General features: G+C 44.7%; 1 protein-coding gene across 1 annotated transcript in view; it reads left to right on the top strand.

Annotated features, from left to right (window-relative positions):
- The first annotated feature begins 19461 nt into the window (after window positions 1–19461).
- Window positions 19462–25704, top strand: part of Rab21 (RAB21, member RAS oncogene family) — a 30429-nt gene continuing 24186 nt past the window's right edge. Inside the window, exon 1 of the mRNA XM_036170020.1 lies at window positions 19462–19851. Coding sequence (XP_036025913.1) covers window positions 19696–19851 — 156 coding nt within the window. The 5' untranslated portion in view covers window positions 19462–19695. The remainder of the gene's footprint in view (window positions 19852–25704) is intronic.

Below are 25704 nucleotides of genomic sequence, written 5' to 3'. Positions count from 1 at the left end.
TACCCTCAACTTTAAAGTGTATTTATGGCCGGGCGGTGGTGGCGCACACCTGTAATCCCAGCACTCGGGAGGCAGAGCCAGGTGGATCTCTGTGAGTTCGAGGCCAGCCTGAGCTACAGAGTGAGTTCCAGGAAAGGCACAAAGCTACACAGAGAAACCCTGTCTCGAAAACAAAAACAAAAACCCGGGCTGGAGAGATGGCTCAGCCGTTAAAGGCTAGGCTCACAACCAAAAGTAAAAAAATAAAAATAAAAATAAAAAAATAAATAAAATAAAAAACCAAAGAAACAAAACTGAATTTAAAATATTAGACATTATGGGGTTGGGGATTTAGCTCAGTGGTAGAGTGCTTGCCTAGCAAGCGCAAGGCCCTGGGTTCAATCCTCAGCTCCACATAAAAAAAAAAAAAGTGTATTTATTTTTGACATTGTGTGTGTGTGTGTGTGTGTGTGTGTGTGTGTGTGTGTGTGTGCGCGCACACATGTGCATGCACACTGACATACTACATGTAGAATCAAGGACAATTTGCTAGAGTTACCTCTCTCCATCCACCATGTGTGGCCTGGAGATCAAACTCAGGCCACAAGGCTTGGCAGCAAATACTTCTACCTACTGAGCCATTTCATAGGCCAAAGCATTTTGGTATTGGTTTTTTTTTTGGTTTCTTTTTTAAGATTTATTGTGTATACAGTGTTCTGTCTGCACATATCCCTGCAGGCCAGAAGAGGGCGCCAGATCTCATTACAGATGGTTGTGAGCCACCATGTGGTTGCTGGGAATTGAACTCAGGAACTTCAAAAGAGCAAGCAGTGCTCTTCACCTCTGAGTCACCTCTCCAGCCCCTGGTATTGGTTTTTTAACAGTATTCCTAAGGAGTTACTTTGTTCTTATGGGTGGTTAGGTACTAGGTGCATCAACTTCATGTCTTCAAGGTTTGGTTTGAAGTGTTGAAGGTGAGGTTAGGTATTCCGTACCATAGCGGCAATCTAGGTGCACGCGATTTTTACCGAGTGACCCGTTTACTCAGTGAGGTCTCTCCGTGCTGTCTCACGGGATCAGAGTGATGCCATAGCTTTTGTGAGCTAACTCCTCTATGAACATTCCTGACACTGCAAGTTGTGCTCTGCTCGGCGTTACAGTGTGGTGACATTTTGTTTGTGCTCTAACAAATAAAGCTTGCCTGGAGATCAGAGTGCAGAGCTAGACACAAGTTAGCCATAGAGGCCAGGCAGTGGTGGCACACACCTTTAATCCCAGCATTTGTGGGGAGGAAGCAGGAAGATCAGGAGTTCAAGGCCACCCTGGGCTACAGGAGATTGATCCTGATCCAGTCTAAAAGAGAAACAGAGCCACGCCTTTAATCCCAGCATTTGGGATCTCATGCCTTTGAGCCCAGCACTTGGGAGGTGGAGACAGGAAGTGATATGGCTGGGCGGAGAGAGGAATATAAGGCGGGAGGAGACAGGAGCTCAGCCCCTCTTCAGTCTGAGGATTCGGGAGAGGTAAGAAGTCTCTCTAGTGGCTGGCTCCTTTACTTCTCTGACCTCTCAGCGTTTACCCTGATATCCGACTCTCGGTTTTTATTATTAAGACTGATTAGAATTTGCGCTAAAACAGAGTTTCCCCCTACACGTACACAGATCGGAATTTAGTCTCAAAAATCTGAGAGAGGGAACCCCTGTACGAACTGCTGGAGTTCTTCCCTCATCCCCCTTCCACAGACTGTACCACCCTTGGAATCCCTGGGCCTCAGTTTCCCTTCGGATCGTCTCTGTGGACAGTCTAGTGAGAAACTGTCCCCGGATAGAACGTCAGCCATGACTGAACTCCACATGAATTCCTTTCAGAGGCAGGGTTGTGTTCTGGTGGTTGTAGCTGGGGATGGGGAAGGGTGGCGGTTGCGAGTTGATGCCCAGGAGTGGTTAATAGCCTTCATGCGTAGAGGCAAAAGCCCCAGTTTTATTTAATCATCAAATTGATTTGGTGCAGCAGTCGCTGATCTTCCTGAACCCCCGGAGCAGTGTCTGAAAAACGGGTGATGAAAGCTCCCCCCAGGAAAGCTTGGGAACACCGAGGCAGTAAAATTCCCGCTAGCGTTGTCGGGCCCACGGTTCACTGAAAGATGCTTCTCCTAATGAAAGCCACACTGGGGATATTTTTTATATCGCCATAAAGAAGACAAATTAGCTGATTTTCCTCCTCCCCTCCCCAACACAGGGTAGCCTGAGGGCTTCCCCTGGAGAAGAGAAGAATGGTTGAGTTTTAGCCAAGCTTAATTTCTAATTCAGCCACAGTAAATCACACGGTAATAAAATCTGTTTTTTGAAGAGTGTTTCTTTGTCCTAGGTCGTGACAACAGATAATAGATCCACTCTCAGCAAACGGCTTTCGCTGATTTCTTGGCTTAACAAATGATTTTTGATGCCCTCGGTATGCAAAGGGTGCCACAATAGATGCGGGCTAACAAAACTAAAGAGGCATCAGGTGCTGGTGTGAGCCTGTAGGACGCAGCAGGCAAACAAGCCTCTTACCTCGGTCCATTTCTGCTTCTGTAATGAATAACTTTATTTCCATGGCCTAAAATACAGATTTGCTCTCTTACAGCTCTGTAAGCATCCACATGAATCTGACTGCATGCCAGTCTGGAAGACCTACAGAATGATCCTTTTCTCACTCCGAGGGGCTACCCACACTTCTTGTTTCATGGTCCCTTTCCTGTATCTTCCTGGCTGGCAGCCGTGGACCACACTGCTCTGCCTTGGCTTTTCCCCGCTGACATCTCTGGCTCTCACCCTCTCCTCTAACTATCCTCCTGCTTACATTGGACCCTTCTGGCTAATAGTTTTTTTTGTTTTGTTTTGTTTTTGTTTTGTTTTGTTTTAAGATTGATTGATTTATTATGTATACAGTGTTCTGCCTACATGCCAGAAGAGGGCGCCAGATCTCATTACAGATGGTTGTGAGCCACCATGTGGTTGCTGGGAATTGAACTCAGGACCTCTGGAAGAGCAGCCAGTGCTCTTAACCTCTGAGCCATCTCTCCAGCCCTGCTAATAGTGCTCTTTTAAGTCCAATCATTAGTAGCTTTAATTCCATCTGCAGCTTTAATTCTACTATGCAATCCAGAACTCACAGGTTTCTGGAATCGGATGCAAATCTTTGGGAACAGATCGGGAGCAGTGTTAATGCTGCTTTCACAACTTCTAGGTCAAAAACAAAGTCTCAGGGGAAATGTAAAATGTGTCACAAACGGAATGGGAATGAAAATACATGATGCCAAAATCACGAATTCTTAGAGGGAAATGTGCAACAGTAAACACATTTTTTAAAAGATTTATTTATTTATTATGTATACAGCATGTATGCCTGCAGGCCAGAAGAGGGCACCAGATCTCATTACAGATGGTTGTGAGCCACCATGTGGTTGCTGGGAATTGAACTCAGGACCTCTGGAAAAGCAGTCAGTGCTCTTAACCTCAGAGCCATCTCTCCAGCCCTTAGTAAACACATTTAACAAACAAAAAATGGAGATCTCAAATCAGTCATCTGAGCTTGTTCCTTAAGAGATTGCAGGGCCGGGCGTTGGTGGCACACACCCTAAGCCCAGCACTTGGGAGGCAGAGGCAGGCAGATCTCTGTGAGTTCAAGACCAGCCTGGTCTACAGAGTGAATTCCAGAAAAGGCACCAAGCTACACAGAGAAACCCTGTCTCACAAAAAAAAAAAAAAAAAAAAAAAAAAAAAAACAACACAAAAACAAAAAAAAAAAAAAGAGAGATTGCAGAAAGAAGATGTAATGGAACCCCCAAACAAGCCAAAGACAAGAAGTAATAAATAGTGAAAAATCCATAAAGAATTGAAAAATAAGGGAGAAAAAAAATTAATGAAACAAACAAAATGATTCCCAGAAAAATATTTGACTCCACTCTCCAGCTAGACTAGCCAAAAACAAGAGGATGCAAAAAAAAAAAAAACCAAAAACAAACCATTATTATCAGCACAGAAAATAAACCACTATACACAAAAGGCTAATAAAGGAATATTATAAACAGTCTAATTAGGACCAGAAGTATACTGATAAAAGCTTTTACTATTGAGAAAGAAAACAGACGAAGTTTAGGCCAGAGGAATACAAGCACTGAACCGTAGCCCTGTCTTAAGGACTTTCCTTATTTGCTGCAACAAAATATGTGAGGAAAGCAACTTGGAGCCAGAAGGACTTTCTTTGTCTTAAACTTGAAGGGAAGTCCATCACGGTTGGAGGTCTCGCAGCAGGAGCATGAGGCGGCTGGTCACACGGAATCTGCCATCAGGAAGCAGAGGGAGGTGAATGGCTCACCCAGTGCCCTTCCTCTTTGTCTTCCTGTCTAGGACCCCAGCCCTGGAACGGTGCCACCCACACTCAAGATGAAGATGTTAACCTAGACGATGCCCAGAGGCTCGTTTCGTGGTGTCTTCAGATCCCACAAAGTGGACAGTCAAGGTTAAACGCCATCATAGGCCTTGAGGAGTTGATGGCCATGAATTTGTACTTATTTGTACTTTGCACAAAATCCAGGTGGCTCAGAGAATTTTTCTAAAAGTTCACTTGAGGTCAATGTTTTATGACAAAAGTGGAAATATATGACGTGTATATATGTGTTTCTATATATACATATGAAATATAATCTCTCTCTCTCTCTCACACACATACATATAATCACAGGAAGCTAAGAAGATGAGTCAATGAGTCCCATGCTCGCCACACAAGTACGAGGCCCTGAATTCAATCTTACATTATGTACCCATACTCCCAGCCCAGGGAAGCCACGGACAGAAGGATCCCTGGGCCTCATAAGGAACTCCAGGTTCAGAGACCCAGTCTCAAAGATAAAGTGGTCGAGGAAAACACTCGGAGTCAACCTCTTGCCTCCACATGAGTGCAAATATACATGCATGCACAAGTGCGCACATGGACAGAACAAATACACATATCCACACAGAAGAGGGAAAAAAAATCAGAGATGCTGGAAAGAGAGGTTTGGGGTGTCCATTAGCATCTTAGTGCGGGGACACATGGGAACTGGAAGTAGAAATAGATGGACTGAGGAAGACCATGCTCCAAGGTTTAAGAGACGGAGGAACGTTTGTAGAAATGAAGTCATGACAAAGCCCGTCCTTAGAAAGTTTGGCCATTTATTTTGCCCCTATAATATTCCAGTCACTCTGTGCGTAGGCTGTGAAGCAAGCCAGAGATCCCTGCAAAGGTAAAGCTTGCAGCTTTAGCACTGACAAATAGCTAATTAGAACTGGTAGAAGAACTTCTCAATAGCACAGAAGAACGGTGAGATTTGGACAGACCTCTGCCAGGTAGGGACGCGTAGTCAACACAAGGAAACACTCAAGTTGCGCTGGAGATAATACACCCTCAGTACTTACCCTGTACTTAGAAATTTCCCACTAGACCATAGCCATGGAAAAGCTCTCGATGCCATCATCAAAACTGGGCCGGTGAGATGGCTCAGTGGGTAAGGGCACTTGTGGCCAAATCTGAGGACCTGAGCTTGATCTGGAGAACCCACGTTGTTTTTTACTCTTTTAGGGGGACCCACCACCCAGCTCCCAAATAAATCACACGGAGGCTTATTCTTACATTGGAATGCCCAGCCTTAGCTTGGCTTAGTTCTTGCCAGCTCTCCTTAACTTAAATTATCCCATGTACTTTTTGCCTCTGGTCTTTTCCTATTCTCTCTCTCTCTCTCTTCTCTCTCTCTCTCTCTCTCTCTCTCTCTCTCTCTCTCTGTTGTTGTTGTTTTTCGAGACAGGGTTTCTCTGTAGCTTTGGAGGCTGTCCTGGAACTTACTTGGTAGCCCAGGTTGGCCTCGAACTCACAGAGATCCACCTGCCTCTGCCTCCCGAGTACTGGGATTACAGGCGTGCGCCACCACCGCCCGGCCCTGTTCTCTTACTTCTGTAAATCTTACTCTTACTCCATGGTTCGCTGTGTAGCTGGGTGGCTGGCCCCTGATGTCTTCCTCCTTCTCTGGCTACTTTCTTTCTTCCTAGATTTCTCCTATTTATTCTCTCTGCCTAACAGCTCTTCCTGTTTCTCTCTCCTGCCTCACTATTGGCTGTTCAGCTCTTTATTAGACCATCAAGTGTTTTAGACAGGCAAAAAAAACACAGCTTCACAGAGTTAAACAAATGTAACATAAACAAAAGTAACACACCTTAAAAATAATATTCTACAACACCATATGGTGGAAGGAACTGACTCCCACATGTTGTCCTCTGCGCTACACACACACACACACACACACACACACACACACACACATACTCTGCATGTGCACAAATATACTGTTTCATTAGCGTTCACAAAGTAAAAGAACTCTCAACCAAATTGTTTCACCAGGTCTAAGCAGTTCTCAGTTGAGAGTCTACATTCTCTATACTGATTTATTTCTAAAGAAAATGGAACATTGGATCTGGGTTTACGGCTTAGTGTGAAAAGTACTTGTTTATTTTTGCAGAGGACCTGGTTAGTTACCCTGGACCCATGTGGTGGCTCACTACTGTCTGTAACTCTGGTAGTTAAGGTATTATTGATGATGCTTCCTGGTCTCCACAGGTACTAGACAAGCATAGGGTACTCGTTCATAATGCAGGCAAAGCAATCACAGAAAAGAAGTCAAATAGGAACTCTTTTTAGAGAAGGGAGGTTTGTTAGCTGCTTTTCTCTTGGCTGTGACAAAAGCAACTTCAGGAAGAAATGGTTTATTTTAGTCCATAGAGAATACAGTCGCCGGGCAGTGGTGGCGCACACCTGTAATCCCAGCACTCGGGAGGCAGAAGCAGGTGGATCTCTGTGAGTTCGAGGCCAGCCTGGTCTCCAAAGCGGAGTTCCAGGAAAGGTGCAAAGCTACACAGAGAAAGCCTGTCTCGAAAAAAACCAAAAACAAAACAAAACAAAAAAGTAGTCATATCTATAGCTGGGCGGTGGTGGTGGTGGTGGTGGTGGTGGTGGTGGCGGTGGCGGTGCATGCCTCCAGCACTTGGGAGGCAGAAGCAGGTGGATCTCTGTGAGTTTGAGGCCAGCCTGGTCTACAGAGTGAGATCCAGGAAAGGCGCAAAGCTACACAGAGAAACCCCATCTTGAAAAACCTGAAAATAAAATAAAATATGACTAGAGAATACAGTCCATCATGTGGAGAAGCCCCAGTGCCTAGAGCACAGGGCAGCTGGTCACCTCGTGTCCACTGTCAGGAAAGAGAGAGAGAAAAGTATCACTCAGCTCCTTTCTTTTTTAGCCCGTCTGGGACCCAAGCACATGGAACGGTGCCACCCACATTTAGGGTGTATCTTCCTACCCCTGTAAATCCTGAGAAACTTCCCACAGACATTCCCAGAGATTTTGTCTCCTAGCCAATCAATATTAACCACCGCAATAGTCCTTCAGGCCTAGTTTGCAGAGATCTCTTTAGAATGTCTAGTGTCATCCAGCTACAGGAAATGGCCATGCTACAGACTACCTCAGCGAGACTGACTTCTGAACTGACTTTAGTAATTTAGAAACAGCCAGTGTGCAACAATGTTGCCAATAATTTGACAACATATCAAATAGGCAATACAATGTTTCAATCTGATACACAGGGTTTTTTTTCTTTCTTTCTTTTTCTTTCTTTCTTTCTTTCTTTCTTTCTTTATTTATTTATTTATTTATTTGTGCATTCGTGTTTTGCTTGCGTGTACATCTCTATGAGGGTGTTGGATCCCCTGGAACCAGAGTTACAGACAGTTGTGACCTGCCATGTGGTTGCTGGGAATTGAACTCAGATCCTCTGGAAGAGCAGCCAGTGCTCTTAACTACTGAGCCATTTCTCCAGCCCCTGATAGGTTCAATTCTCTGGTTATTTCAAAATAGATTTAAATTATTAGTTGCTGGCATATTTTTAGTAAAAAATTGGTAGGGGCTGAGCATTTTAATGTTGAGTTAAATTCCTTCTTTGAGGAATTTATTATTTATTTATTTATTTTGTTTGTTTGTTTTTTGAGACAGGGTTTCTCTGTGTAGCTTTGTGACTTTCCTGGAACTCACTCTGTAGACCATGCTGGCCTAGAACGAATACTTTAAATTTCTTGGACCATTTGTAGTGAATATCTTCGAGGTAAAGGGCTTATGAACAGTACATTCCTCCTTCTTCTATGCCTATGTCTTTTAGAATATTCTTATTTCTAAAACTCAGAGGAAAATCTTTGGTGGTTTCCTTAATTTTACTGTTGAAGAAGTGAGAATGTAGGATTCACGCTAACCTGGTAAATTTCATTGAGCTTCTGGTGCCCTCTTGTGGTCAGTCCTCACACTTGCAGCTTAATTATGTTGCTAGTAAGCTGAGGTTGAAAAGGTTTCAGGTGGAGGACCTTCAGCCAGGACCTTCAGGGAAATGAGGAGACTCAACTACATTAGAAGCTGTTTTCTGAGCTGCACCATAAGGGAAAAGACAGACAAGTACTTGATTCTCAATGAAAGAAGAAAGTACGTTGTCTTAGGGTTTCTATTGCTGTGGAGAGACACCATGACCATAGCAACTCCTATAAAGAAAAAACACTTAATTGGGGCTGGCTTACAGTTTCAGAGGTTCAGCCCATTTATCATGGCAGAAAACATGGCGGCATGCAGGCAGACACTGTAAGGGAGAAGGAGCTGAGTTCTGTATCTTGATCCTCAGACAACAGGAAGTGAACATCACACTAGGTGTAGCTTGAGAGACCTCAAAGCCCGCCCCAGGGACACACTTCCTCCAACAAGGCCACACCTCCTCCAACAAGGCCACACCTACTCCAACAAGGCCACACCCACTCCAACAAGACAAATCCTGTAGAGTTCACATTCATCCACAACTATTATTGTCAATTGTTACTCTTAATTATGTACTTCTAATGGAAAATACTTTGAGAAGATTTTATGTCAAAACCCCATATGCCCAAGCCCACTTCTGAAATTTCATGTCCAATACAGGGTCTTGTATAGACTGAGCCTTCATTCATTTGCTTCAATTCATCCATACTAATAGAGCCCTACATTACAGAACTCAAGGATGCAAATATTTGATAGACACAGTGCTAACACTGATATGTAGCTATTTCCTCTTAAAATCCCTACTGGGCGTGGTGGTGCATGCTTTTAATCCCAGAATTCAGGAGGTGGATCGCGATGATTTTGAAGCCAGTATGCTTGACGTAGCTAGTTCCAGGCCAGCCAGGACTATACAATGAGAGCCTGTCACAAAGATAGAAAGAAAATTCCCTTTTGGAGGTGGGCCTCGTAAGACTGGGGCAGCCAATAAAAATTATGAAGTTTAGGAAACTTACAGGACACAGAACGTTCAGAAAGTTCCAAGAGCCATGAGGTCTCTTGTGCGGCTATATAAGCAGTAATTGATGGAGTACATTTCACGGAGCTGCATTCAACGAACTGGGAGAAAGCTTCAGGAATGCCGCTTCCACAAGGCCTCAGCCCATGCTGGAACCCATCAGGGATCCGTCTCCTGCCAAATCACCACTGACCTGCAAGTAACCCTCATCCATGCTGCCCTAAGTAACCTCATTGGCTCCCCAAGCTAGACTTCGGTAGACCCATTTCTTTAGTCTGCCGTTAGTACCCTATATGTGATGGAAAGGCGTTTTTCGTGGCTCCCGAGAAGTTATACAAGTTCTTAAAGGGAGATAAATTGGTTTATAGTCAAAATTCCCTGCCTTTCTGGTAGCACTAACCTTCAGCGCCCCCTTCGGCAGCTGTAGGAATTACGTTTTGTTTCGTTTTGTTTGTTTGTTTGTTTGTTTGTTTGTTTGTTTGAGGTTCCTTTTTCTCTTAACGTACTGCTGTTTTAATATTCTACCGTATTCCTTAATATTCAGCTTATTATTTTCCAAGTGGTTGCAAATTACAGTTTGTTAGCCCAGATTTCTTGAAGTTGTAGGAAACCTCCACAGAAACGGGACATCTGTAAGTACTCTCTAAGGAATTATAGAAATGTTTTGGATTCTCCTATGTTCCCTTAGGAAAAAGCCTAATTAGGATAAAAATGTTTTTTTCCTGTAGCATTGCTGAAAGGAACCAGTGTTCGATGGAGGATTAGAAACGCTCCGAGAGGAGACAGAAATGGCAAACACAGAGCCTGCCTGGGTCCGCGCCAGGTCCTCTGCGTGTGTGTTCTGGCTGTTAGCTGGGTGTTTTTGTGGGACTCCTGACAGTGGGAACAGCTGTGGCTCTTACCCCTTTGCCTGCTCTTGGGACTCTCTTCCTCCGATTGGGTTGCCCTGTCCAGCCTCGATGGAGGGCTTTTGCCTAGTCTTGGTGTATCTTGTTTTGTCCTGTTGGGCTGCCTTTGGAGGCCTGCTCTGTTCTGAAGAGGAAATGGAGGTGTGGGGGGTATGGATCTGGGGGAAGGAAGGGGTGGGTGTGGTGCTAGGAGGAAGAGGGGAAACCGTGGTCAAGATGTATAGTATGAGAGAAGAATTTCTATTTTCAATTTTAAAAAAATGCATGAGAGTAGAGGATGGTCCTACACAGAGAAAGGGAACTGAGAAAGCATCCAGTACATGCACAAAAAAATTAACGCCAAGTTGGAACTAGCGCCTTAAATTCTTGAATTTCCCATTCTCTTGACTATTTGTAGAATGGTAGAGTAGAATCTACTCTCTTCTGCTTGTCTCTAATATTTCCATAAGGTTTATAACTGTGATGAACTGGGAAACATGCATGCTTCATACTTCCTTGGGTAGAAGCAGGGATTCTTTTTTAAAGATTTCTTATTTTTAATTATTGGGGGTAGGGGAGATGTTCTCATGAGTGCAGGTCCCAGGAGAAGGTATCAGATCCTCTGGAGCTGAAGTTACAGGAGGCGGTGAGCTGCCCATGTGAGTGCTGGCAACTGAACTTGGGTCTTCTGAAAAAGCAGTGTGCCCTCTTAACCACTGAGCCATCTCTGCAGCCTGGGAGCAGGGTTTCTTAGTCTTGTCATTGACATTTTGGTTTGAGCTGTTTGCTGTTTGTTTGTTTGTTTTTGTTTTTTAGGAGGTGAAGGGACAGTGTCTCACTATGGAACCCTGGCTGGCCTGGAACTCTCTCTATAGACCAGACTGGGATCTTCACAGAGCTCTGCCTGCTTTTGCCTCCTGAGTGCTAGGATTAAAAGCATGTGCCACCACGCCTGGCTTTCCTTTTTCTATTCCTTGACACTAACTGCTGGCGGCCACATCAGCGGAGCAGTAGATAGCAACTGACTTCAGGGGATCAGCCCGTCAGGAAGCAAAGCTCTGATGGGTGAATCTCAGGTAGGCAAAGCTCCCTGAGAGCTTCGGCCCCAGGATGTCTCTTGCTACTGCTGTGCCTTTGCATGTTGGCCGCTGCCCCTTTTCTCTGGTATCTGGCATGGTGTGAATGGGTGTGGGGAGCCCACTGCCCTTAATGCAGTATGATTATCTCATGGAAATATCCTGTTCTACTGAGCATTTTACCTGTGGATTATTATGAAGATGATTTCCTCCTAAACTGCACTATTTAACTGAAGCAATGATTTTATACAATAATAGTGTTAGTTTAAATAGGATTTTGATGCTTGAGGGTTTTTAACAAATATAGTATGGGACTATGATAGAGGTTAATTTAATGGAAAATTAACATAGGTAAAGGTAGGATAAAATGTTGCCCTTTACTGATACAGCAGAGGCTGCAGAGGATAAAAAATAAAACAAGAAAAGTATCACACAACTAGAACACATGGGTTTCTATCAAGGAGGGGCATGGACTGTGGCTTACATTAGTGATTAAGAGAAAGAACTGAGTCCCAGAAGCTAAGTTAGCTCAGGTTCTTTTCATCTTAATGTTGGGAGATGTGTTCACAGGTTTTGGTGTGCATCATAGCTAAAACAAAGCTTTAAATAATGGCTAGCCAGGTGGTGGTGGCGCAAGCCTGTAATCCCAGCACTCGGGAGGCAGAGGTAGGTGGATCTCTGTGAGTTCAAGACCAGCCTGGGATACAGGGTGAATTCCAGGATAGGCACCAAAACTACACAGAGAAACCCTGTCTTGAAAAACAAAACAAAACAAACAAACAAAATGACTTAAGGTTAGATTAAGATGTATTTGTTAACAACCCTGAGGTGAAAAACCCAAGGAAACAATCTAAAGTCTTAGAAAGGCACATAGTTGAGTGAGGGACTCGTTAAGGTCAGGGAACAACAAAGCAGACCAATTATCACTAGCTGACGTGCCTTTCTTGCTAGAATTGTTTGATGATCAAAGATGATTAATTCCTTGAATCCATTTCTGCGCTTGGCTTCCTGATATTAAACGAAAAACTGTTGATGAGTGGATGTGCACCCTGAGGATTTAAAATGGAGCTGACTGGTTCTCTTTCATATAAGTTTAGATTTGTGATTCTTCTAAGATTTCTTTTAAGATTACCTTTTGAGATAAACAATAAAATGATTGGTCCTTTCTTTGTAACAGCAAAGTTCAGCCCACCAGTAAAGGAACTATCTAAGAAAAAATACTTTGCTTGTGAGCCCTGCTGTGGTGGTGCATGGCTTTAATCCCAGCACTCGGGAGGCAGTGTGAATACAAGGCCAGCTTAGTCTACGAATTGAGTTCCAGGACAGCTAGGAATGTTACACAGACACAAGACAGAGAAACCCTGTCTTGAAAAACAAAAAAACCAAACACCTTGCTTGCTTACACTCTGTTAATCTATAACAAGTTTCTTGGGTATGAATGTATACGGGTGTAGCAGAATTGTTAGAAGGTCTTATTTATAAAATCAAACCCGAGGCCAGTTATTGGGGTGAATGCTGGAAGATCAGAGAAGCAGAAATAAGCCACGGCTATCTCGCCTTGCTAGTTCCTCAGGTGATCCTGTTTCCTCAGGCTGGAAGCTTCTGAGTCCTCATCCCAATGGCTCTCAGCTGAACTGTGCTGCTTGCTCCAAAGCCTGAATGCTAAACCAGCCAAATGCTTAACTAACACTGGTGCCTGGTTTTCACACCTTATATATCTTTCTACTTTCTGCGTCACTCCCTGGGATTAAAGGCTGGGTTTCTGGGATTAAAGGCGTGTGTCACCATGCCTAGCTGTTTCTAAAGGGGCCTTGAACACAGAGATCTGGCTAGCTCTGCCTCCCAAGTGCTGGGATTAAAGGCGTGCACCACCACCGCCCAGCTTCTGCTATGGCTTGCTCTGACCCATTTTCTAGCCACCATTTTTGGCTCTGTATCTAATGGCTGTCTGTTCTCTGACCCCAGATAAATTTATTTCGGGGAACACACAATATTTCGGGGAACACATACTACCACACATGGGTCCTTGGGAATAATTTGTTTTTCACCTGTAATATGAAAATGTTTAATCGTGTGATTGAGATGGAAAACATGCTGTTTTTTACTTATATTCACTGTAATCATTGACTTGAAAAATATAATGTAAAAAGATTTAAAAAATTTAAAAAACAAAAATAGAATGTAACCACGTTCTAATTTTTATACTGCTTGGAAGATTGTCCTGGGATATATAAGCTATATATAAGGGAAAAAAAGAAAATCATGAGCAAAGGAAAACACCAGGAAAGATGCAGAAGGAAGACATCAAGAGAGAGAGAGAGAGGGATACATCTGGATAGAGGGTGTGTGTGTGTGTGTGTGTGTGTGTGTGTGTGTGTGTGTGTGTTTCCCTTTTCCAGTGGCCCCAGAGAGTTAAGTTTAGAACCACTCGCTGGCCCCAGAGAGTTAATTTTTACTCACTCACTTGCATAGAAGTCAGGTTGATTGATAGCCCCCCCCCCACCCCTGACTCCGTAGACTCCCCCTCAACCCCTGAGCTGCTGCAGGCTGGTCCTCAAGGCAGCAAAAACTAACTTCTGGTTTTCCTTTGATCAGCATGGGCCATTCTTCATGGCTCCTCATCCTCTGCCTATTTCTAAAGGGCCCATGTTTTCAAGGGCCCTATCCTAGGCCCCTCTGGACCCCTCCCTTACATACAGTACCATTTTTGTGTGACCACATCTCTTTTCTTTTCCCATGTTCCCGTGTGGTGGACAGGGTTGTCAGGAACCGTCCTCCATTGCTCCTCCACCTTATTCATTGAGGCAGGGTCTCTCCGTCAACCCCAGCACTCACAGATATGGCTCATTTGGCTAGCCAGCTTGTTCTGAGGAATCTTGTCTCTACCTTCCTATGCTGGAATTACAGGCAGGCCACTATCCCCACCAAAGCATTTGCAAGGGATTCTGGGAATCTAAACCCCAATCCTCATACTTGGGAAACATGCACCTAAACTACTGAGCCATCTACAAGCATATCTCATCTGTTCTCTCTCTCTCTCTCTCTCTCTCCCTCTCTCTCCTCCCTCCCTCTCTCCCTGCATTACAAATTGTTTCTGTAACTCTAAGAATATGAATTCAAGTATTTCCTCTTTTATTTCTATAGTAGAGAAAGGTAAAGCAGGAGAGGTTGACAGGTTTGGACAACATACAGTATTTGCCATAGGGGTTGGCACTTAAATACGGTCACATCAAAGTTTCTTAGCATATGCAAACCTTGGTTTGATCTCCCGAGCGAAATGACATTGGCTGCATTTTATCTTTCGTATATGTGCTTACGATGGAACTACTACTAAGTCAAGAAAATCCAGGGGAGGAACAGCATTTAGAAATCTGGAGGTGCATCTTAAACATACGTTTGAAATGTCTACACAATATCCGGCCAGTGACCAACATCCATCCAGTGCTTAGGAGTGACATCAGGGTAACGTTATTTTTTTTTGGGGGGGGGGAAGCTGAGGATCGAACCCAGGGCCTTGCGCTTGCTAGGCAAGTGCTCTACCACTGAGCTAAATCCCCAACCCCTAAATGTGGACGTTATTAACCTTCAGAGAAGGCACGGGAGTGAACTGAATCCCCAGGGAAAGTTACTTATTTGGAGACCTGAAACCTGAATCTCAACAGTTAGGGGTTGACAATGGAAGAGAAATCAGAAGGGTTGAGAAGGAAGCAGCTCAGGAGGAAGCAGGAGAGAAGAACAAGATGTTGTTGGCTCAGAAGTCAGTAGACCATGGGACCAGCCTACGCTGCTGAAATGGTGAGAACATTGGGAATAAAGAAGTGTATTCATTTCATCTGAATGATGTCTGTTTTCCTGAAATGGCTCCTATGATACTTTTAGACGTTCCCTGTGTGTGATCTATGGTCTCATTTACCACACTTTATTGTAACTGTTTAATCATCTGTTATTATTTTTCTTTATTATTGTGGCTGCCTTTTAAGCCGTGGCTGTCCTAATCAGCAACTGCAACTCCTCTACCAGCCGAGGTTTGGCCACAAGGGCAGCAGCCTGAGGGAATTCTGTTCCCTCGGGCACCGACTTTTTCAAAGGGAACTTACCTAAATCACTGTGCCTCTAAAGAACTCAAGATTCAAAGGTTGAAATTGAATTCTTCTCACTCAAAGAGTCTGAATAAAAAGTAGCTAACCTTCTCCCTTTGCTGGCGACTTTCAAAAAACCCTGAGTTCTTCTCTCAACCCCCACTTAAAAGCCCTTGCCCCACCTGGTTCCTCCCCACCACTTCAGGTCAGCTAGTTGCTGATTCAGTCTCCTGAGTGCAGGTTAATTTTATTTAATCAAACAAATGTTACACACCTTTGCATCATTGAACAAAGGTTAATGCTGTAAAGACATCATGTATAAAAATAAGTGCAACACATCTTAAAATAATATTCTACGGCAATCTATAGTTCCCATTTATTGAGCTCCATGAGACAAAGAGCATATCTACTTGAGTCCTATTCCATAGTGTAGTCATTGGCAGAGAGTAACATTCAGATAAATATATATATATTGGTTTTTTGAGACAGGGTTTCTCTTTGTAGCTTTGCGCCTTTCCTGGAACTCTCTTTGTAGACCAGGCTAGCCTCAAACTCACAGAGATCTGCCTGGTTCTGCCTTCCGAGTGCTGGGATAAAAGGCGTGCACCACCACCGCCCGGCCAGGTAAATATTTTTGAAATGGTGAATGAATGAACCAAAGATGTACAAAAGCCATTGTCAACCCTCCTTCCCCAAAGAAGAAACGGCAGTTATCTGATTCCTCAGCTCTAGCATTTCATCAAATTTCAACAGTCAAGGTCCTTGGATGGTCATGACAGAGACAAGTTTGGTCTTAATACATGAGAATAATGTATGTACAAGGAAAAAATAAGACAATTTAAAACGTAGGGCTCACCGGGTAGCAGTGTCAAATGCTTTTAATCTCAGCATTCGGGAGGCAGAGGCAGGTGGATCTCTGTGAGTTCGAGGCCAGCCTGGTCTACAGAGCGAGATCCAGGAAAGGCGCAAAGCTACACAGAGAAACCCTGTCTCGAAAAACAAAACAAAACAAAACAACAACAGTGGTCCATAAATTCAACCTTATTATCATCAGTTCTTCCCATGACTGAAACTACTGGAGGTGTATATTATCCATCTGAGGCAAGTTTCTCCATTTGATATATTAGCTTGCCTAAACTTCTCTCCTCTTCCCACACCCCCCCCCCACCCCACCCCCACCCCACCCCCCCCCCCCCCCCCCCCCCGCATCCCTTTCCTTCCCTCCATCTCCTTATTTCTGTGTGGGAAGAGCATCATTTTGGTACGAGAGAGCTGCATGCATTTGTGCAGTATTATGCCCCAACCCTCTCTAGTCAGGAATCTATTCCCAGTTATCTATCTGCTCATGGAGGAGCACTCACAGTTTTGCAGCTCTTCTTATTTATGGAAGAGCTAGGGTTTCAGTTCTTTATGGCATTCCTTACCAAGTTTATGTAGACCAATCATAGCTGACACCAAGGATGACTTAAATTCTTTTCTTTTTCTTTTTTCTTTTTCTCAGAGCTGAGGATAGAACCCAGGGCCTTGCGCTTGCTAGGCAATCTCCCACTGAGCTAAATCCCCAACCCCGACTTAAATTCTTTTTTTTTCCTCTTTCTTTCCTTCTTTTTCTTTTCTTTTCTTTTCTTTCTTTTTTTTTTTTTTTTTTTTTTGTTGTTTGCTGTTTTTTGTTTTTCGAGACAAGGTTTCTCTGTGTAGCTTTGCACCTTTTCTGGAGCTCACTTGGTAGCCCAGGCTGGCCTCGAATTCACAGAGATCTGCCTGGCTCTGCCTCCCGAGTGCTGGGCTTAAAGGCGTGCGCCACCACCACTTGGCCCGACTTACATTCTTTTTTTTGTTTTGTTTTTTGTTTTTTGAGACAGGGTTTCTCTGTGTAGCTTTGTGCCTTTCCTGGAACTCACTTTGTAGACCAGGCTGGCCTTGAACTCACAAAGATTCACCTGCCTCTGCCTCCCGAGTGCTGGGATTAAAGATGTGCGCCACCACCGCCTGGCTCCAACTTAAATTCCTTTTTTAAATTTTTTTTTTATTTTTGAGCTGAGGATCGAACCAGGTGGGTTGGGGATTTAGCTCAGTGGTAGAGCGCTTGCCTAGCAAGCACAAGGCCCTGGGTTCGATCCTCAGCTAAAAAAAAATCCCATGCGACTTAAATTCTTTATAGCACCCTGTTACAGATTTGTCTTAAATTTCTCTCATTGCTTGGAGTAATGGAGCTTACTGATTTTCTCCAGTATTCCTATGTATTAGTGTTATGGCTCTGTAACAAATTATAAACATGGTAGCTTGAAGCAACATATATTAATTCTCTCCCAATTCAAAAAATCAGGATTCCAAAATCAGTTTGTTGGCAGGGCTGCACTCGCACACACGCAGGATCTAGGGTTATACATGTCTTTTCCAGCTTCTGGTGGCTGTCAGCATTTTGGGGTTTTTTTTTTTTGTTTGTGTTTTGTTTTTTGAGACAGGGTTTCTCTGTGTAACTTTGGAGCCTGTCCTGGAACTCACTTGGTAGACCAGGCTGGCCTCGAACTCACAGAGATCCGCCTGCCTCTGCCTCCCGAGTGCTGGGATTACAGGCGTGCGGCACCACCACCCGGCCATCATCATTATTGAAACGGGATCTTGCTATGTAGCTCCAACCAGCTTAGAACTCACAAGGCAAAACAGGCTGGCCTTGAACTTAAGGTAATGTTCCTGACTGTGGTTTCTTGTCTGATTTCTGGGTTCACGTTAGATGCTTCTTCCTACTTCCCCCCTCTTGTTTTTTTTTTTTTTTTTTTTGCCTAAGATATTGCTAACAAAAGGCAACTTTCTCCAGGAAGCGTTTCTAGTATGTTAACTCAGCTACCTTCCCATGTATGTTTGCAAAATATTCTGAATTGCTTCAAGTTAGAAGTATCCACTGTATAGTTGTCTTATTTCCTTGGATAAAAAGCTGAAGATGGAAACATTGTATCTCATGCCACGCAAAGAATGGCAAGTAGTAGCTGTATTCACATACTCCTTCCATGAATGAATAAAAAGGCTAGCTGCCTTTTGTTTTTATTTTTGAGACAGGATTTCACTGTGTAACAGCCTTGGCTGTCCTAGAAGTAGCTCTGTAGAGCAGGCTGGCCTCGAACTCAGTGATCCTCCTGCCTCTGCTTCACAAGTGTTGAGATTAAAGGCTTGCGCCACCATCTCCCGTCCTGCCATTTATTTTTTAAGTTGAAGTGCAAAATAAGTCTGGTGAAGTAAAACAAATTTATCTTCAATGACACCAAACTATAAAATTTCAGAAATACCAGGTTGCTTTCTTGGGAAAGTGTATTTCATGAAATAAAGTGGAAGCACATGAAATAAAATAAGCAATTGTTAAATAAACCAGACCAATCAAAGTGGATTCGGCATAGAAGCCAGAAATACTGGGGAGGCAGGGCTTAATCACTTAGGAAACATTCCCTCTCAGCCTGGCTTTTAGGGCTAGGAATGGAGGGAGGTTAAGTCTTCCGCAATCCTTGCTCTTAAACCTCCAGCCTAATCGGAATTCCACCGAGTGTGCCATTGTTAGGAGATATCTTAGTGAGGAAGTAAGTAGGAGGGATAGAAGGATGTGGGAAGCACTGGGTAGTCAGGAAAGCCTTTCTGGTTTAAGCGGAGACCTGGAAGATGAGCAAAAAGAAGCCTGGCCATGTGGACAATTGACACAGACGTGCAATAGCCCGGATCTGAGATCCTGTAGGAAAAAAAAAAAAAAAAAAGAGACTCAAGGGCACCTTGGCTGGACTTGGCTTGGGATGACCCCTGCTGGGAAGGATGACCCCTGCTTTGGGAACCTCCCTCGGGCAAGGCGCCCACGTCCTCCCGCCCTCTATCCCCGGGGAGTCGTCGGATCTGCTTCCAAAGATCAGCTCCTCCCCCCCACCGCCGCCGCCGCCGCCGCCGCCGCCGCCGCCGCCGGCGGCTTCCCGGAGGAGCACCGAACCCCGCCGAGGTTGCGGACACCGGAACCAGGGCCCCAGGCCGGCCCCGCCCACCGCCGCCGCCGGCCCCGCCCCTCGGCGGCGGTCACGTGACGCGGGGTGTGACGTAGGAGGAAGGAGACGCCATTAGAGGGAGGAGAGGGCTGGCTCCCCTAGCCTCGGGTGCCTGACGTGGTAGCCGGGGCCCATCATTTCTGGGACTTTTCTCTCGGGCCTCCCAGGTCTCGGCCGCGGGGGACGCGGCGGGTACCGGGCTCGGCAACGGGGGCGTGAAGAGCCGGGCCCCGGGCGGAGCGGGGCTCGGCTCGGCGCGGCGCGGCGCGGCGGGGCAGCGGCGGGATGGCTGCAGCCGGCGGCGGCGGCGGCGGGGCGGCGGCAGGGCGAGCCTACTCCTTCAAGGTGGTGCTGCTCGGGGAAGGCTGCGTGGGGAAGACGTCGCTGGTGCTGCGCTACTGCGAGAACAAGTTCAACGACAAGCACATCACCACCCTGCAGGTGCAGACCCCCGGGAGCCCGGCTTGGGGAACGTGCGCCCGCTCCTCGGCCTCTCTCTGGCCTGTCTGTCACCCACCCCGCCTTCTTCCCCATGGCCTTTCCCCACCCCACCACCCCGATTGCCTTGGGGGACAACGCGGGGTCCGGGCAGCCTGTAGATGTCAAGACCGACAGTGGGAAGGAGGAGGGAGGGGAAGGACCCGGAAAAGTCCCCCAGTTCCCGGTGGTGCCTGTGCAGGTCGGGGAGTTCCCGTCTGTGGGCTCGTTTTCCCCCTTCGAGTCGCTTCCGCTGGGGTACCAGGTGTTTTCACTCTCGGGTCTTGAGTGTCAGCTCCTTTTTTATTTTTTTTTCCCCTTTTCCTTGAGAAGTAGGAACTTAGCTGCGGATTAGAATTTGCGAACGAGGTGGTTTGTAACTTCAGAGCGTCCTGATGACTAAGTGTTTATGCAAGTTCCATTTTGTCCTGTTTTCAAGTAAATGGAGTGGTTTAAAAAAAAAAAAAAAAAACCACACTGGTCTTTGGAAGGGTTTTTGGAACGACCGCTTGCTGGTGCCGGTTACGCAGTTTCATGGCAGCGTTCTTGAGTCTGACCTGTGGGTCGCTTATTCTGTGAGGTTCATCTACCCACGTTGAAACATCATGTGTATTGGCCAGCGATTGATCTTCAAACTAAAACCCTGAAGCCCTGCTGCTACACATTTTCTTTACGGTCTAAAAGACTGGCTGGCTTTCTTTTACAGTTACATTGGAAGAGTGTTACAATGTAATTCACAGTGAAACCAGGCGGTAGAAAGAGCTGCGGTCTCCCTGTTGTCTTAAGAAAAAAAACAAAAACAAAAAACAACAACAAAAAAAAAACACATCAGTTTGCACGTGTGAGAGAAAATTAATCTGTCAATCTGATTTGATCAGATTGTCCAGAGGCTGAAAAGGCTAGTGGACTTGAGTTTGGTCATCTGGATTCACGTCCTACCTCCATTTATTTCTATAACCACACTGTGATCTTGGGTAAATTGCTTCCCCTGTGTATCCCTAGGTTGCTCCTGCCACAATAGCCATACTGATTATATCTAGCACACAGGGTCGTCAAGGTAGATACGGAGAAGCACTTAGGACTTGAAATGGGGTAAACACTCTATTATTACTGCTCCCGCTTGTACAATAGATCTTAATTAGTAATTGTGAAGAACATGGATGCTACTGGAATCCATAATCTAATGGGTGTGACATTTAATGTTGGGTCCTATTATTAAACTACTGAGTGTAGAGTTTACAAAGATGCCCTGGTTCTGATCCATGTTTTATTTTTACTCCTCTGTTTTCAAGTCTATATAAAGCATAACATCCGAAGATGGGAATGTCAGGTGATAATGCCCAAGCTAGTGATTCAGTGGAACCCATGCTCAGGCCTGATTTTAGATTTTGAGCAGTTGTGCACTGCCTCTGGAGATCAATAAACATTTTATTTGACACTTTCCTTTTTTCTCAATGTAAGAGAAAGTGATTACAGTTGAAATCTTAAATGAAAAATTAATTTAGCTCTTCAACCTAAAAATTGCAATTTGGAGTCCAGTGTTGTGACACACTCCTTTAATGCCAGCACTCGGGAAGCAGAACAAGCAAGTCTCTGAGTTTCAGGCCAGTTAGAGCTACCCAGTGAGACCTTGTCTCAAACAGATAACCAAGAAATTGCACTTAGATTATATATTTCTAAGATAGCCTCAGAACTAACAGTGACGAAAGATTTCTACACTGTGAAAGAAGCCACTGTGAGCTACACAGGAAAGGTGAAGCTGTGGTGGGCCTCAGTACCAGTAGCTCCCCAGCTTAGAGTTTTGTGTAACTCATTGGAAACCGCGTCTGGATTTCATTACGGAATTGAGGGGTTTGTTGTGTACTAATGAACGGAACCACCACTTTCATCCCTTCTTTCTGGGTAGCAATTCCGCTCATCTTTCTCAAACACTCTGTCCCAGAGAAGTTGACTGTGTCATCTGTAAGACACAAACTTGTGTTGTTTTAATTTCCAAAAGGAGGAGATTATGCATCAGAAGGTAGGAGAGGAGCAATGTCACAAACTACTTATCCTCTTAAAGTACTTTGTGTTTAAAGTACAGTGTTTAAAGTATCCTTCAACTACTTCGTTTTCAAAACACTAAAGTGTTTTGAAACGTGTACAAGAAACATTAAAAAAAAATTGCAGGCCTGACAGGAACCATAGATAGTTAGTGGTTCACTGTTCTGTCATTTGTTGATCTGCACCCACATCCCCATTACAGACATCTTGGAGGTCACACGTTGTGTAAACAACTGAGTGGTAGAGTGTTTGCTTAACACGTCCAAGGCCCTGGGTTCACTTGGAGGAAAAATGAACTGATACCATTGAAAACAAACTATTATGCCTGGAGGTGTTCCATGCCCTTTTATGTCTCGAGTCAAACGAGTTTTTCTCTCTGGAGAGCCAGAATCTGTTTTGGTCTCAGTTCTGCCCCCTGAATCTTGGTCTCATATGACATTCCTTGAGGTAGTTAGAGATGGCTATCATGAACTCTTGCATCTTGTCTAGTAAACAGCTCTGGTCCTTTTATTGGATCTTGAGTAGCATTGGAAATCCACCCTCTTCCGTATTGTGGCATCAATACACTCTTTTCCTTTATTCCCCACATGTCTTCCATTGTTGCTTAAGCTGACCTGAAACTCGTGACCCTCCTGCCTCAGTCCCCAGAGTAGTTGGGAGTACAGGTGTCAACCCTGGTGCCCAGTGATGTCCTCCTCCTCCTCTTTGAGATGATTTGAGCTGACATGTTAAAAGTTAGCTTCGATTTGCACCAGTCTTTAAAGCTTGTCAATTTTCATTTTATTTCACTTTTTTTTTGTATGTGGAGCTGAGGATCGAACCCAGGGCCTTGCGCTGGCTAGGCAAGCGTTCTACCACTAAGCTAAATCTCCAACCCCTATTTCACTATTTTTTAAGGATGAAAAAGTTTTAGTTCATAGTTTGGTGGTACAGTTATGGCAGGGAGCATGGTGACAGGAACTTGCAGAAGCAGCTGCCCACATTGCATCTGCTATCAGGAAACAAAAGACAGATGTGTTGTTAACGTATATCCTTTTATTCTTGATCTAGCCCCCCCCCCCCCCACGCACATTATTTTAGGCCAGAGTTCTGGACTGGGTTCTGCAAAGAAGAATATGATGTGGAACCTACTGTCTAGATTAACTGCTTTTTAAATTTTCTAACCTCCTAACCTGGGGATTTGGTAAGATCACCTTCAATGAGCTGGGGGTGTGGTGGGGTGGGGTGGAGTGGGGTGGTGTGGTGGTGGTGGTGGTGGTGGTGGTGGTGGTGGTGGTGGTGCAGGCCTTTAATCCTAGCATTTGGGAGGCAGAGGCAGATGGATCTCTTGAGTGTGAGGCCAGCGTAGTCTTCAGAGTGAGTTCCAGGACAGCCAGGACTGCATAGAAAAAGCCTGTCTCAAAACAAATAAGCAAGCAAGCAAACAAACAAATACGTTCAATGTTCTCTTCAGTTCATAGAGTGAGGGGTACATGCAAAGCTTGGTATCTAGCTCCAATACACCCTGGTGATGCATGGCCAGAGAGGGGTTTTTCTTTAGCCCAGAAGTGTCTTAGGATTGGATTTTCAGAACATCCATGGTTTCCCCTCCTCTTCTACTTGAGTAGGAATCAGTTGGTAATGGAGTTTCCTTTATGGGCTACTGCACACAGTAGACACAAGTCCTTTAGTGAAGCTTTAGCAGTTACTTCAGCACTGTTGGTCTCCTAGCTTTTTGCCCTCTGTATGTTAGCCTTGCCCACAAGGCTTGTCGTGAAATCTTTGTCAGATGTAGATAACAAAATACACTGTGTTTGAGCAGCACCCAGTTCTATCAGGAAGTCGTGTGATACAATGGAAAGAAATAATAGGACTTTGAAGTTATAGAATAATAGGACTGAGTTATAGAATGGGCGTGACAATAAACTGTCCCACCTATAAAATGGGGATGCTTTCTTCATAGGTCCTTTAACATGGATTACATGGCACACAGCCATCTCATATGGCTCTACTAACACAGTGTCTTTTTTTTTTTATTTTGAGCTGAGGATCAAACTCAGGGCCTTGTGCTTGCTAGGCGAGCACTCTACCACTGAGCTAAATCCCCACCCCAACACGTTTGGTTCTGGGATCAAACCAGGGCTGTACTAGGCAGTTACTGGGTTATAGCCCCATCCCTGGTGCATGTTTGTTTAATAAATGTTGAATGTTGTATGCTGCTGAATGACTACCACAGTACCTAACCCATGTTGCTTCAATGATAGTCAGAAAAGGGAATGGGAGTCATTGAACTTGGAGTATGTTGAGAACCATATTGTCTTTGAGCAGTCACTACATTTATAGGTTCTGGGAAGGGGCCACTGGTCAGGCATGAGTTCCTGAGTTTGGATCCTAACATCCTCCTGGCACATGCCTATAATCCCAGTGCTGGGGAGTCAGACACAAGAGGGTCTCTGGGGCTTGTTGGACAGCCAGTCTAGCTAAATTGGTAACCTCCAGGCTCAGTGTGAGATCCTGCCTCAAAAAGTAAAGTAAAGGAGACTAAAGAGAGGCTCAGGTGTTATGAGCACTTCCTGGCCTTGCAGAGAGAGTGGAGTTCAGTACCCAGCATCCATGTTGGGTATCTCAAACTGCTTGTAACCCCAGCTCTATCCCTGGTCTCCATGGGCACCTTCACAGTACACACACACACACACACACACACACCTTTAAAAAGGTAGAGCTAGAGGAAGACACCCAAAATTAATCTCTGGCATCTACAGCATGCACAAACATGTACACCCTGCCCCCAAAATATAAACACAAACCCACAGTGTGTTGAAAGCTGATTGTGGTGGCACACATCTGCATCTCAGCATTCTAGAGGCTAAGGTAGGAAGATTATGAGTTCAAAGCCAGCCTGGGTACAGAATGAGTGAGTGAGTCAGTCTCTCTCTCTCTCTCTCTCTCTCTCTCTCTCTCTCTCTCTCTCTCTGTGTGTGTGTGTGTGTGTGTGTGTGTGTGTGTGTGTGTCACACATACACACACACACACAGGTTAGGGTTATAGCTCAGTTGGTGTAACTGATTGCTTTGTACACACAAGTTCCTGGGTTTCATCCTCACATAAACCCGACATGCCACAGGGCTGTAATCCCAGCACTGGGAAGGGTGGAGATCAGAAATTCAAGACAGTCTCAACTGCACAGTTATTGAGGCCAACCTGTACTATAGATTTTCTCAACAACAACAACAATAGATTAATTGAAAAGTTATATATATATGTTTTTTAATTTTAAATTATACCCTGACTAAAATTTTGGCTGGAATTGACATATTGACTCCTACAGTGGGTTCTGGGAATCAAACTCAGGCCATCAGGCTCAGCAGCACATGCCTTTGCCTCCTGAACCATCCATGTCAGCTCAGGAGATATTCTTATTTGTACCTACTGTGTGTAAAACACTGTACTAGCTGGAGCTAGAAAGATGAGAAGGTGCTGTACCATGAGGCAGCTTTCCCGCCTTTGAAAGGATTTCGCCATTTCTGCGGTGATTACCCTTCTCTGTGGTGATTACTTCTGCCTTTGTGTGGTCTTTGTATCTTCGCTCCTTGGTGACCATTTCCTTTTCTTTAGCTGTACCCTGTGTGTCCTCGCTGAAGGTAACTTATCAAAGATTATGAACTCCATTTAAGTGACTTCTATTGCTTTTAACTAATCTCTATCATAAGGAGCAGTGTTTATATTTATAATCAGAGCCATATCTTTCCTTTTGGTGTGTAACTGGAATTCCACCTATCTACCCCCGAAGCCTGG

This window comes from Onychomys torridus, chromosome 20, assembly GCF_903995425.1.
Source record: "Onychomys torridus chromosome 20, mOncTor1.1, whole genome shotgun sequence".
In the NCBI taxonomy this organism is placed as follows: domain Eukaryota; kingdom Metazoa; phylum Chordata; class Mammalia; order Rodentia; family Cricetidae; genus Onychomys; species Onychomys torridus.
Note: the sequence above shows the minus strand (reverse complement) of the source record. Positions and strands in the feature narration are given on the sequence as shown.